This window comes from Podarcis erhardii (genome assembly GCF_964252035.2).
Source record: "Podarcis erhardii genome assembly, chromosome: 17".
NCBI classification, from domain to species: Eukaryota; Metazoa; Chordata; class Lepidosauria; order Squamata; family Lacertidae; genus Podarcis; species Podarcis erhardii.
The window spans coordinates 4,217,470-4,230,146 of NC_138515.1; the positions used below are offsets into that span (position 1 = coordinate 4,217,470).

Genomic DNA, 12,677 nt, shown 5'->3' on the forward strand with positions numbered 1-12,677 from the left:
CAACATAAACATAACAACATAAACATAACAAGAAAAAATAACAATACAACATAGAAAAAGAAAAAACACAGATCATACAAACTTGAAGACTTCCCCATACCTCTCCTGTTCTGCACCCTTATTTCACAATTCTCTCTAGCAACCCTTCAGTCAATTTTTACATATCACCTCCTTAAAACTTCTTCCCTATGGTTTATAGTTTACAGCTGTAAATCTTTATTTCTTACCCCTCGACATCTTTTCAGTCCTTAATTTGACAACAATTCTCAAGATACACTTTAAATTTCTTCCAGTCCTCCTCCACCGCCTCCTTCCTCTGGTCACGGATTCTGCCGGTCATCTCTGCCAGTCCCATATATTCAATCACCTTCGTTTGCCATTCTTCCAGAGTGGGTAGTTCTTGCAACTTCCAATACTTTGCTAGTAGTATTCTTGCTGCTGTAGTGGCGTACATAAAAAAAGTCCTATCCTTCTTTGGTACCAATTGGCCCACCATACCCAAGAGAAAGGCCTCTGGTTTCTTAGGAAATGTCCACTTAAGGACTTTCTTAATTTCATTATAGATCATTTCCCAGTAGGCCTTAATCTTTGGGCAGGTCCACCAAAGGTGATAAAAGGTTCCTTCAGACTCTTTACATTTCCAACATTTATTGTCAGGCAGATGATAGATCTTAGCCAGCTTGACTGGGGTCATGTACCACCTATAGATCATTTTCATTATGTTTTCTTTCAAGGCAGAACATGCCGTAAATTTCATGCCGGTGGTCCATAACTGTTCCCAGTCAGCAAACATAATATCATGACCTACATCTTGCGCCCACTTAATCATTGCTGATTTTACCGTTTCATCCTGTACATTCCATTTCAGCAGTAGATTATACATTCTAGAAAGATTCTTAGTATTGGAATCTAATAGCTCTGTTTCTAACTTAGACCTCTCACTCTGAAAGCCTATCTTCCTGTCTTGCTTAAATACTTCATTTATCTGATGATAATGCAACCAGTCTCGGACTTTTGACTTTAGCTTCTCGTAGCTCTTAAGTTTATATTTATCACCATCATGTTCCAAAATTTCTGAGTATTTTAACCAATCGGAGTCCATGTTGAGTCTTTTAACTGCCTTTGCTTCCATTGGTGATAACCATCTGGGGGTTTTACTTTCTAATAAATCCTTATATCTAATCCAAACATTATACAGCGCCTTTCTGACAATATGGTTTTTGAAACTCTTGTGTACTTTTACCTTGTCATACCATAAATACGCATGCCAACCAAAATTATTGTCATATCCTTCTAGATCCAAGATATCTGTGTCCTCAAGAAGTAGCCATGATTTCAGCCAGCAGAAAGCTGCTGCCTCGTAGTAAAGCCTTAAGTCCGGCAGGGCAAAACCCCCTCTATCTTTCGCATCTGTTAAAATCTTAAATTTAATTCTTGGCTTTTTGCCCTGCCAGACAAATTTAGAAATATCTTTTTGCCATCTTCTGAGGCACTCCACCTTGTCTAGAATTTGTAATGTTTGAAACAAAAACAGCACTCTTGGCAATACATTCATTTTAATAACAGCAATACGGCCTAGCAAGGAAAGTTTCAGCCTCGACCATGTGTCTAGATCTTTTTTAACTTCTGTCCAACATTTTTCATAATTGTCCTTAAATAAATTAATATTTTTTGATGTTACATCCACCCCCAGATATTTCACTTTCTTTACTATTTCCAAACCAGTTACACTCTGGAATCTATCTTTCTCTTCCAATGTCAATTTTTTTCCCAACACTTTCGTTTTTTGCTTATTCAGTTTAAACCCTGCCACTTGACCAAAAACTTCAATTAGTTCTAATACTCTTTTAGTACTCTCATCTGGCTGTTGCAGTGTTAACACCAGATCATCTGCATATGCCCTTAATTTATAGAATTTCACTCCGACCTGAATCCCTTTAACCAGCGGGTCCGCTCGAATCATATTTAATAAAACCTCCAGGACCGATATAAAAAGAAGGGGGGATATCGGGCATCCCTGTCGTGTCCCTTTTTCTATTGAGATTTCGTCCATAACCATACCATTCACTATCAGTTTAGCTTTTTGTTCAGAATATATCGCACCAATACCGTTTTCAAATCCCTGGCCTACCCCCATCCCATGGAGATTCTTCCTCATAAAACTCCAACAAATATTGTCAAAGGCTTTCTCCGCGTCCACAAAGATCAAAACTGCTTTTCTGTTAATCTCTCTTTCCAACAATTCCAAAATGTCTAAAATGTTCCTCACATTACTCGAGATATGTCTTCCTGGGAGAAAGCCTGCTTGGTCCTTATGAATCTCCCCTGCTAGAATTCCTTTAAATCTTTTTGCCAAAATGTCTGCAAAAATTTTGTAATCCACATTTAGTAAGGATATAGGCCGGTAGTTTTTAACCTGGTTTTTCCCAGTCTCTATCTTCGGTATAAGTGAGATAAATGCCTCTTTCCACGATTCAGGAGCCCTTTTCCCTTCTAGAATTTGATTACAAACCTCTTTTAACGGTTGGATTAACCAGTCTTTTAACATTTTATAATATCTTGCCGTTAAACCGTCTGGTCCTGGTGATTTCCCCACTTTCATATTCTGAATGGCACCCTCTATTTCGTGTTCTGTTATTCTCCCATTTAGGATCCTTCTACTTTGTTCTGGAATTCTTGATAGTCCATATTTTCCAATAAATTCCTCTATCTTTTGTTCATCTATTGGCCCTTGAGTATACAGTTTCTTGAAGAAACTCTGAAAACAATTGCTTATTTCATTTGGTCTGGTAATAATTTTCCCCTCTTCTTCAAGGGATGTCACGGTGTTCAGTTTTTGTCTTTTTTTCAATTGCCATGCTAGCAGTTTCCCACATTTATCTGCTGATTCAAAGGTCTTTTGTTTCATCTGTCTTATTTTCCATTCTATTTCCTGATTCATCAGTTCCATATATTGCATCTGATAGTATTTTATTTCTCTCAAAATTTGTTGTGACTTTGGATTAGATCTCAATTTTTTCTCTGCTTCTTTCATCTTATCTAGTATTTTCTCTTCCTTCTCCTTTTGCCTTTTCTTCTTCAAAGAATTCTGTTGAATAAGGAAACCGCGCATCACGGCTTTGCTTGCATCCCAAATTATTCTCTTCTCCACTTCTGTTCTTAGATTTATTTCAAAATAATCTTTTAATGTTTTTTGGGCCTTCTGATAGATTTCTTCATCTCTTAAGAGGGTGTCATTCATTCTCCATCTGAATGTTCCCGCTGTTGTTAATCTCATTTCCATCTTCACAGCATTATGGTCGGAGCATGTTTTAGGGCAGATTTCTGTTTTTTTCACTCTTGATGCCAGATTACTAGAAATCCAAATTTGGTCAATTCTAGTCCATGTCAATTTTGCTTCAGAGAAGAAGGTTCCCTCTCTTTCTAGAGGGTTCCTTGTTCTCCAGATATCTATAAGGTCCATGGTGTCAGTCATTTCAAAGAAGGTCTTTGGTAGTCTCCCATCCTTAGATATCACAAGTCTTTGTGCTTTATCCATGTTCGTGGAGACTACTCCATTCATATCGCCCATCATCACGATTTTATAGTCCATAAAGTCTGTTAGAGTCTCATGCAGCTTCTTGAAGAATTCCGCCTTCCCTTCGTTGGGAGCATACACTCCTACTATTAAAAGTTTTTCCCCTTGTAGTTGAATTTCCACTGCCAGATATCTTCCTTGCTCATCTTTAAATATCATTTTAGGAGCCAGTCTTTCTTTGATATACATCACAACGCCTCTTTTTTTAACTTTGTCCGATGATATAAATTCAAGGCCTAATCTTCTATTTATAAGGAGCTTCCTATGTGCCCTTGCAATGTGTGTTTCTTGAAGGCATATTAAGTCCAATTGTTCTTTCTTTAAGATATGAAAAACTTGTTTCCTTTTTCGGGGAAGGTTCAGGCCATTACAATTCCAGCTTAAAAGCTGCAGGGACATCTTTATTGATGGGTATCTGTTCCTCCAACCGCACCACTGAGTTGTTCTTCAGCCGATAGTGAATCAAGTCCAAATGATAAGTTAGCAATGTCAGTTGGTTCTTTTACGCTCACAGTTCCTTTCTGTAGATCTTCTGAAAATCTATCCAAAAACTGGTCCTTGTCCTGTATTGTTTTAATCTTTGTCTTCTTCCCTTTAAAACTGAAGGACAATCCTTGTGGAAATTCCCACCTAAATGGGATGTTATTTTTCTTCAGCAGGTCAACAAGATCTTTAAAGTAGGTTCTCACCTGTAGAATATACCGAGGGATATCCTTGAAGATCTGTACTTGAGAGTTCTTTATCTCCAAAGCTTTCTTGTAGTGTAGGTCTAAAATTTTGTCTCTCTCTTCTCTAGATCTTAATGTGATTAAGCAATCCCTTGGCTTGAACTATTATTTTAGAAAGTTGTGGCACAGCAGGTCCAGTGAGCAGCTTGTTAACGGTCTGATACAGTCTTGATAGCAGGCTGTTTCTTTGTTTTATGAACTGGTCTGCTATTTATTGTTTTCTGACTTTCCTTCTGACTCCTTGGGGAATCTCCCTGCAGCTGCTCACACCCTTGGTCCTGCCCCACCCCCCTGCTGCACAGAGCGTCTCCAAAGAGAGTCTTCTAGGCTGCAGCTGCGGGGGGGGGGGGAGCCTCCTCCCACCACAGCAAATAGCAAACCAAGTCATATAACATAGAAGGCTAGGGCAATCAGCTGAGTCTGTGGTGGACTCTCCGTGTTCTGTGACAGATGCACTAATAATAATAATAATAATAATAATAATAATTAATTATTATTATTATTATTATTATTATTATTATTATTATTATTATTTATTATTTATACCTCACCCATCTGGCTGGGTTTCTCCTGCCACTCTGGGTGGCTCCCAGCAAAATTTACCTAAGGGATAGAAACTTGGGATTGGCTTGTTGCTCTTGGGCCTGACTCCCCCCCCCCCACTGCTTCCCCAGTGCGGACGAGGTTATCCTAAAGCCAAGCGGGACCCAGCTGACCGTGGAGTTTCTGGAGGAGAACAGCTTCAGCGTCCCCATCCTTGTCCTGAAGAAGGATGGGCTGGGCATGACCCTTCCTCCGCCTTCCTTCACCGTGCGGGATGTGGAGCATTATGTGGGTGAGTAGCAGAGGAGCGTTGCCGGCAGAGTGGCCAAAGGAGACCTATGTGTTGGGTGCTTCATTCATTGCAGTCAGGAAAGGGAGCCAGCAAGTCACACAGCTTGGTGTAATGTTGTCCTTTCATCGCAGAGGCGGTGTGGTTACTTGCAATTGCACTTTGCGTATGATTGCATGGAGAGAAAAATACCGTATTTTTTCGCTCTGTAAGACGCACCTTTTCCCTCCTAAAAAGTAAGGGGAAATGTGTGTGCGTCTTATGGAGCAAATGCAGGCTGCACAGCTATCGCTGAAGCCAGAACAGCAAGAGGGATCTCTGCGCAGCGAAAGCAGCGATCCCTCTTGCTGTTCTGACTTCGCTTCGCTGGAGAGGCGCTGCACAGAGAAGGAAAGTTGAATCTGAATCTACGCAGCGCCTCCTCCTCTAAAACTAGGTGTGTCTTATGGTCAGGTGCGTCTTATAGGGCGAAAAATACGGTAGTTTGTGGGAATAATCTTATTCATCCTTTCTTCCGTGGTTGTGTTCGATGAGAATAAATAGGGAGAAGAAGTCTTATCTTTAGCCACGTGGGTTGGTTATCCCCCTAGAGCCATTATTCGTTTCCCAGCCTCTTGGAGGGTGCGTGTCTATGCTGACTTACTTATCCTCTTGCTCCACAAATGCCACCCCAAAGGCAAAAGATATGTGTGTGGAAGCAGCAGGTAATGGGGAACAGTGGGTTTCTGGCCCTTTGATAGCAGTTGCTGGCCAAGGTGCTGGAGGAGAGGAGCGGAGATGTTGGCAGTGCTGAACGTCTGACAGTTCATTGCGCCACATTGGTGGGGAAACCCTGCAAAGAGATTCCAACTAGCCATGAAGCTCGCGAGGGGTGAGAACAGGACTGCCCTGCCATCTCCCGCGACTGCAGCCTTCTCGGACACTTGCCCCATTATCTGAGCTGCCCGGAGTGTCGGTTCTTTTTTCAACAGGAGCTGACAAGGAGATTGATGTGATTGACGTGACTCGCCAGGCCGACCTGAAGATGCGCCTGGGTGACTTTGTCAGATATTACTCCAGCAGTCGCCGGGAGAAAGTACTGAACGTCATCAGCCTCGAATTCTCTGAGACCAGGCAAGGAAAAGGGGGATATGAAAGCAGCTATGTCTCCTTGTCCTTCATTTTCCCCAGTATTCACCCTACCCAGCAGAGAGAAACCCTGGAGCTGGAGAATCCCCACTTTTGCCATGAAGCTTTAGTATCTCCCGCCCTACTAAGCAGTAGTATCCCTCTCCTCGCTAAGTGTCTTTGTTATTGTGGGGGTGCAACAGAAATCTGTCTCTTCTTGTTCTTCCCTCTCTCACAAATGGGTGTGTGTCCATTCCCCCCCCCCCCGATAGATACGTTGCTTGTGTACCTGTTGGGCTTTTAGCAGGTCATTGGAAGCAGTTTTGAATATGAAAAAGAATATGGGCATTTCTTCTGAAAGCTCATGATACACATTAGTTGGAGTGCGAAGATCAGGTGTAGGGAACCAGTGGCCTCAAATTGATGTTTTGCTACAACTCATCAGCTTGACCATTGGCCAAGCTGATAAGCTGATGGGATCTGAAGTCAAACCACAGGGATAGGGATGCAGTCATCCTTGAGCTGGAGGGACAAAAAGAGAAGGAAGGCATTTTAAATTATATAGCAGCCAAGAGAATAACTGCTTAACCCTTTCCCTTCCCATTGTTTTCACATTCAATATTGCCCTTCCTAAGAGCTGCTCTCCTCATATATCATGCAGGGTCCACATTTCTTTTTGTTTGCAGATGGAAAAGCAGATGGAGTCTGTACAATTTTGAGTTTACAAAGAGTAGGAGGGGAAAGGGTTAAGCACCTGCTGCTTTTCCACTCACAGTTGCAGTTCCCAGGGTTCCTTTCCTGCCTTTATTTTAAAGTGTGTGTGTGGGGGGGGGGTCCTAGCACATTCTTCCCCATGTAATGGGTAGTTTGGCCCTTGATCAGGAACCTACTAAATGGGCTGAGGTGAGACACTGTTTTCTCAGCCTGAGTCCCTCTTCGCACCACCTGGGGATGATAGTTATACTGACTTATTCTTACAGCGATATATTGAGACAGTGTATTGTAATTTGAACACTCCAAAAGCCCTATATAAATATTAAAAATAGCTGCTATTATTATTGGGAACCAGACAGAGGGCCTTCTTGGTAGTGGTGCCCGCCCTGTGGAACGCCCTCCCATCAGATATCAAGGAAATAAGCAGCTATCCTATTTTTAAAAGACATCTGAAGGCAGCTCTGTTTAGGGAAGTTTTTAATATTTAATGCCCAGAGTGGCTGGGGAAGCTCAGCGAGATGGGTGAGGTATAAATAATAAATAATAAATTATTATTATTTAGATTTTAATCCCATCCCATCCTATGTGGTACCCATATTGCAGATGGAGAAATAAGGCAGAGAAAGAGAGTTACTTGCCCAGGTGACTCCTCGAATGAGTATGGATTTGAAATGCAATGTTCTTGGTCTAAATCCACTCATCTCTCTACAGTGGTGCCTCGCAAGACGAAAAGAATCTGTTCCGCGAGTCTCTTCGTCTTGCGGTCTTTTCGTCTTGCGAAGCAACCCTATTAGCGGATTAGCGCTATTAGTGGCAAAGCGGCTATTAGCGGCTTAGCGGCTTAGAAAAAGGGGGGGAAAGCGAAAAAAATTGCAAGACTCGCAAGACGTTTTCGTCTTGCGAAGCAAGCCCATAGGGAAATTCGTCTTGCGAAGCGCCTCGAAAAACGGAAAACCCTTTCATCTAGCGGGTTTTTCGTCTTGCGAGGCATTCGTCTTGTGGGGCACCACTGTACTGGATTACTGTTCTAAAATCCTGTCAGGAGAAATTTCTGCAAGATGGACGAGTTAACTTGTTCTTCCTTCACAATTTTTCAGGCTCTCTAATTTGGTGGAGACTCCAAAGATTGTGCGCAAATTGTCCTGGGTAGAGAACCTGTGGCCAGGCGAGTCGGTGTTTGAGCGTCCCAACGTGCAGAAGTACTGCCTGATGGGGGTGCGAGACAGCTACACGGACTTCCACATTGACTTTGGTGGCACCTCTGTCTGGTACCATGTGCTGCGGGTAAGAATATGAAGGCCTGGGGGTGGGCAGGAAGGGAGCTTGATCTTAGAGCTGAGCCACAGAACCAGCAGACCTCCCGGATGTACTTCCACTTCAGATTCTGGGTGATGGTTGAATGTTTCATTGTCTTTTTTCCACCCTCTCCCCAAATATTTTCATTTTGAAAGAAGTACATTTTGCACATGCTAAGGGTTGCATATGCTAAGGGTTCAAGAGCCATTTGCCTGAGTAGGAGGATAAAAATTAGCCTGGAGCACCAGGCCTGGAGTCTGAGGTGGCAACTGGTATACAGTCAGATGAGTCTGCCGTCCTTGTGTTTATGCTTTCTGTTCTATGAGGAATGAAGCTAGGCAGTTTGCTTAGCAATATGGGCTTGTTTGGAAGCTCCTGAAGGGTATCATGAGGTCTCTGCCAGGCCTAGCAAAACTGAGCAGCAGGGAGCGATTTCTTGCTTCCGGTTTGATCTTCACATCTCCTGTTCCATCCTTACTCCAGAAGCTGCTGGCTGTTTTTACTGCTGCTGCTCCTTTTCTGGAGCTGGTACTCTTCTTCATTTTCTTTTCTGGCAAGAACTGCCTCTTGTTAGGTGGTTGAAGCCCCCATAGACGGAGGCTGAAGAAACAGAGTATGTTGAGTTCAGAGAAGAAAGAGGATTAAGAATGGAATAGGTAAATTTCAGGTGCTTTAAAGGATGTCAGAAATTGGAGGGGTTTTTGACATCAACATTGTTTGAATGGCAGGAAAGTAGACCTGGCTGGGTGTGTGTGTGTCACAATTCCATACAAGCACACGGGGAAACCACAACAAGCATTGTGGTTGTCCTCTGTGTAATTCTCTGACACTCCAAATCAGCCTGCCTTGAGGTTGAGGCAAGGAGCTGGACTCTGCAGACTTGATAGCAGCCATGCTGTTTGCTTGCTGCACATTAAATGCCCCCTTGTGCAACAGGATGCTTCCTTCTGTTACCCCAGCCCTCTCTGCACTTCATAGCATCTGCTTTTGCCCTGTTTGCCAGCTCTTTTGCCCCTAAACATTAGAAGTGGTGTATCAGCTCCTTTTCACTACCATCTGTTCCTCGCAGGGAGAAAAGATCTTCTACCTAGTGCGTCCCACTGCTGCCAACTTGACCCTCTTTGAAGCCTGGAGCAGCTCTTCCAATCAGAACGAGTTGTTTTTTGGGGACCAGGTGGACCGATGTTATCGCTGCCCCGTCCGGCAGGGCCAGACACTCTTCATACCCACAGGTATTGAGTCAGTCCAGCCCGCTGCTACTCCTGGGGCCTTTGTTTTTCTCCCACTCAGGGACACCTCTCCTTCCATTGTGAGTGACTTGCATTGACACAGAATAAACTGCAGCTCAAAATGTGGTGAAGTCCAGCTGCATCTAGCAGCTGGGGGCACCCTTTCCCTTTCCTCTCATAAGCCATGAGTCCTTCTGGGAGGCCCAGTCCTTCGTCCATGTGACTGCTTCCTCCTTCCACTTTCAGGTTGGATCCATGCCGTGTTGACTCCTATTGACTGCCTGGCCTTTGGGGGAAACTTCCTACACAGTCTCAACATTGAGATGCAGCTCAAGTGAGTTTGGCTGTGAGCGCTTTGCTGGTCTGCAGCGAGGCATCTTGGGAAGTGGCGGGGAGGAGACTCGATCACCGGTGGAGCACACCCTTTGGCATGCAGAAGGTCCCTGATCCAGTCTCCACATAAGGGTGGGAATGACTCTGGTCTGAAACCCTGGAGAATCTCTGCCAGTCTGTACAGACAGACCAATGATCTAACTTGGTGTAAAAGCTTCCTTTATGTTCCTAAATGGGATCAGAGCCAGGAGAGAAACATAATCACAGAACAGAACGTGCTGCTCAGCACGATGCTTTGCGCCCCCTGCTCAGTGTTGGCTGGATCCAGAGCTGTGTGCATGTCTTGATTTCTGTGAGACCACAGAATGGGATACTGGGTGAATTTCAGTTTTTAAAAGTGCCAGTTTCTAGTCCTTATGGTTACACTGATAATGCTGGTGGAACTGCTGAGGAAGGCTTCTGGAGGTTGCCCGGCTGGGTCTTGAGGGGCCTTCGAAACTCCTTGTGCCTTCAAGCAGTTGGCAGCAGAGCAGGACAAAGGATTTGAAATTGTGCAAATAGATTTAATTTACAGAATTCGTTTTGGGGTGTATTTCTGATCACCAAATTTAAGTTCCTCTGGCACAGAATTCCATGGTTTTAGAGCCTACATAACCTCACTGGTCTTTTTGTTTCCTCCTGCCCAGGGCCTATGAGATTGAAAAGCGTCTCAGCACAGCAGACCTCTTCAAGTTTCCCAACTTTGAAACCATCTGCTGGTACGTTGGCAAACACCTCCTGGATATCTTCCGAGGTGGGTATTTGGTCCTCCCCTCCATGCAGTGCCCCTTCCGTGCCCCCACAAAGCTGCTGGGCATGAGAGCTCCGGCTGCTAATGCGCTCTGTCTCCCACAACAGGCCTTCGAGAGAATCGCAGACACCCGGCTGCTTATTTGGTTCACGGGGCCAAAGCCCTGAACACAGCCTTCCGCTCCTGGACTAAGAAGGAGGTAAAGTGTTGCAAGAAGGGCCTTTCTGGAGCTGCAGCTCTTTGTGTGGGGTTGCTGCCCAGGGTTCTGATGGACTCAGGGCAAAGCTTGCCTGCCCTCCTGCCAGCAGTCAAGAATAGACAAAAACACCTCATAGACTCCACCAGCCTGCACATCGGGGAGAGAGCGAGTCCATAAACTTTCTCCCTGGTGCATTTCCTTTCTGTGGACGCCATTTTTATTTTGTATGGAGAAGCATTCAGTCCTGAGCCTCCGCTTGCAGTCTGAAGCGGTGCAGCTTGGACACAGGTTGACCACCTCTGCAAGGTCTAGGCCCAAATCCCAAGAATTTGAAGGGGGAGGAAAGTTGTGGGTGGGATCCTGTGGCATTTCAGAAGTTGTTGGACTCCCAACTCCCTTCATCCCTGACCCCTGGGCCCTACTGGTTGGGGCTGCTGGGAGCTGAAGTCCCACTCCTTTTGGAGAGGTGCTTGCTGCCAGCCACACCCCTTTGCCAGTGGCACTTCAGTTGGGCACAGAGGGGCAGAGCTTGCAGCAACCTGATCTCCTCCTCCTCAGGCCCTGGCAGAGCACGAGGAAGAAATCCCTGGCACCGTGCGCCCAGCGCAGCTCATCAAAGACCTGGCCAAGGAGATCAGGCTCGTGGAAGTGAGTATGAGAAGGAAGCCGGACCATTTCCTCCTGGCATTGAGGGGCCTGTATTCCCAGATGGGGAGCAGCGTTGAGAGTAGCACCATTTCTGTCCAGCCTTGAGTGCCCTTTTCATCTCAGATGCAATTGCTATAGGAAAAGACTGTGAAGAGAATAATTGGGTGCACTCTTCCAGGTGCCATGAGAAAGCTGCAAAGATAGCGCAGGACAGTGCGCACCCCAGAAATGATCTCTTTCAGCTTCTGCCTTCTGGAAGAAGGCACAGGGTTATAAAGACTAGGACTAGCCGTCTGAGAAACAGTTTCTATTCAAATGCAATTTTGGTTTTAAATGCAGTGTAAGGTAGTCTCTATGGGAGTATACTGTATTTAATTATGGGGTATCAGAGTTTTTAGGGGGCTAACCAGGCTAGGATAGCGGGCTTGTTGGTTTTTGAATGTCTGATGTAGATTTTTTTCAATTTCGTTGTTCTGTATGGGACAATGACAATAAAGATTATCGTATCGTATCGTATATAAGAAAAAGGATGGCCACCAACTTGGATGGCTTCAAAAGATGATTAGACAAATTCATGCAAGGCTGTCTGGCTAAGAGCCAGGGTGGCTGTTCTCTGCCTCCGCAGCTGGGGCAGCCATGCTTCCAAAGACCACTTGCTGGAAATCACAGGAGGAGAGAAGGCTCTTGGGCTCAGGTTCTGTTTGCTGGTTCCTGTGAGAACAGGACTAGATGGGCCCTTGGCCTAATCCAGCAGGCTATTCTTACATTATCTGGGCAGACCAGTAGGTGAGGGTTTGCCACAGTTTATTACAGCTGCCTGCAGGATATACTATAAACAGCCTGGTATAGCTTAGAGCCAGCACCTGGTAGGCCCATTGACTAGGGCTAGGGCTACACTTTGGGGCTTGTTGCAGTTATGTTGGTGCCTTGTTAAAGAGGAACAAAGTCCCCTGCAGTATTCCTTTCGATGAACGTCTGGATGACTGTCACATCTCGTTCCCTGCAGCTTTGGTGCTTATAAGATGTTGTTCCTTCCAAATAGGAGATGTGCTCGCAGGTCATTGTGCTTCCATGCTGCGCTGCTTGAAGCAGAAGCCCTGGGTAGTTGCCGGTGTGCCTGTTGCAAGCAGATCTGCTAGTTCCAGTTAGCCTTTTGAATCAATAGGCTGGCATCTCTGCTCATGAGTTGATATACCCCATAGAGACTGGAGTGTTCACTTGCAA

General features: G+C 44.9%; 1 protein-coding gene across 2 annotated transcripts in view; it reads left to right on the forward strand.

Annotated features, from left to right (window-relative positions):
- PHF8 (PHD finger protein 8) overlaps window positions 1–12,677 on the forward strand; it is a 32,801-nt gene that overhangs the window by 5,441 nt on the left and 14,683 nt on the right. For both annotated transcript variants that reach the window (XM_081844901.1, XM_081844902.1), the window contains exons 4-11: window positions 4,980–5,140; window positions 6,109–6,250; window positions 8,056–8,242; window positions 9,324–9,486; window positions 9,730–9,817; window positions 10,503–10,609; window positions 10,714–10,805; window positions 11,364–11,453. In XM_081844901.1, coding sequence (XP_081701027.1) covers window positions 4,980–5,140; window positions 6,109–6,250; window positions 8,056–8,242; window positions 9,324–9,486; window positions 9,730–9,817; window positions 10,503–10,609; window positions 10,714–10,805; window positions 11,364–11,453 — 1,030 coding nt within the window. The remainder of the gene's footprint in view (window positions 1–4,979; window positions 5,141–6,108; window positions 6,251–8,055; window positions 8,243–9,323; window positions 9,487–9,729; window positions 9,818–10,502; window positions 10,610–10,713; window positions 10,806–11,363; window positions 11,454–12,677) is intronic.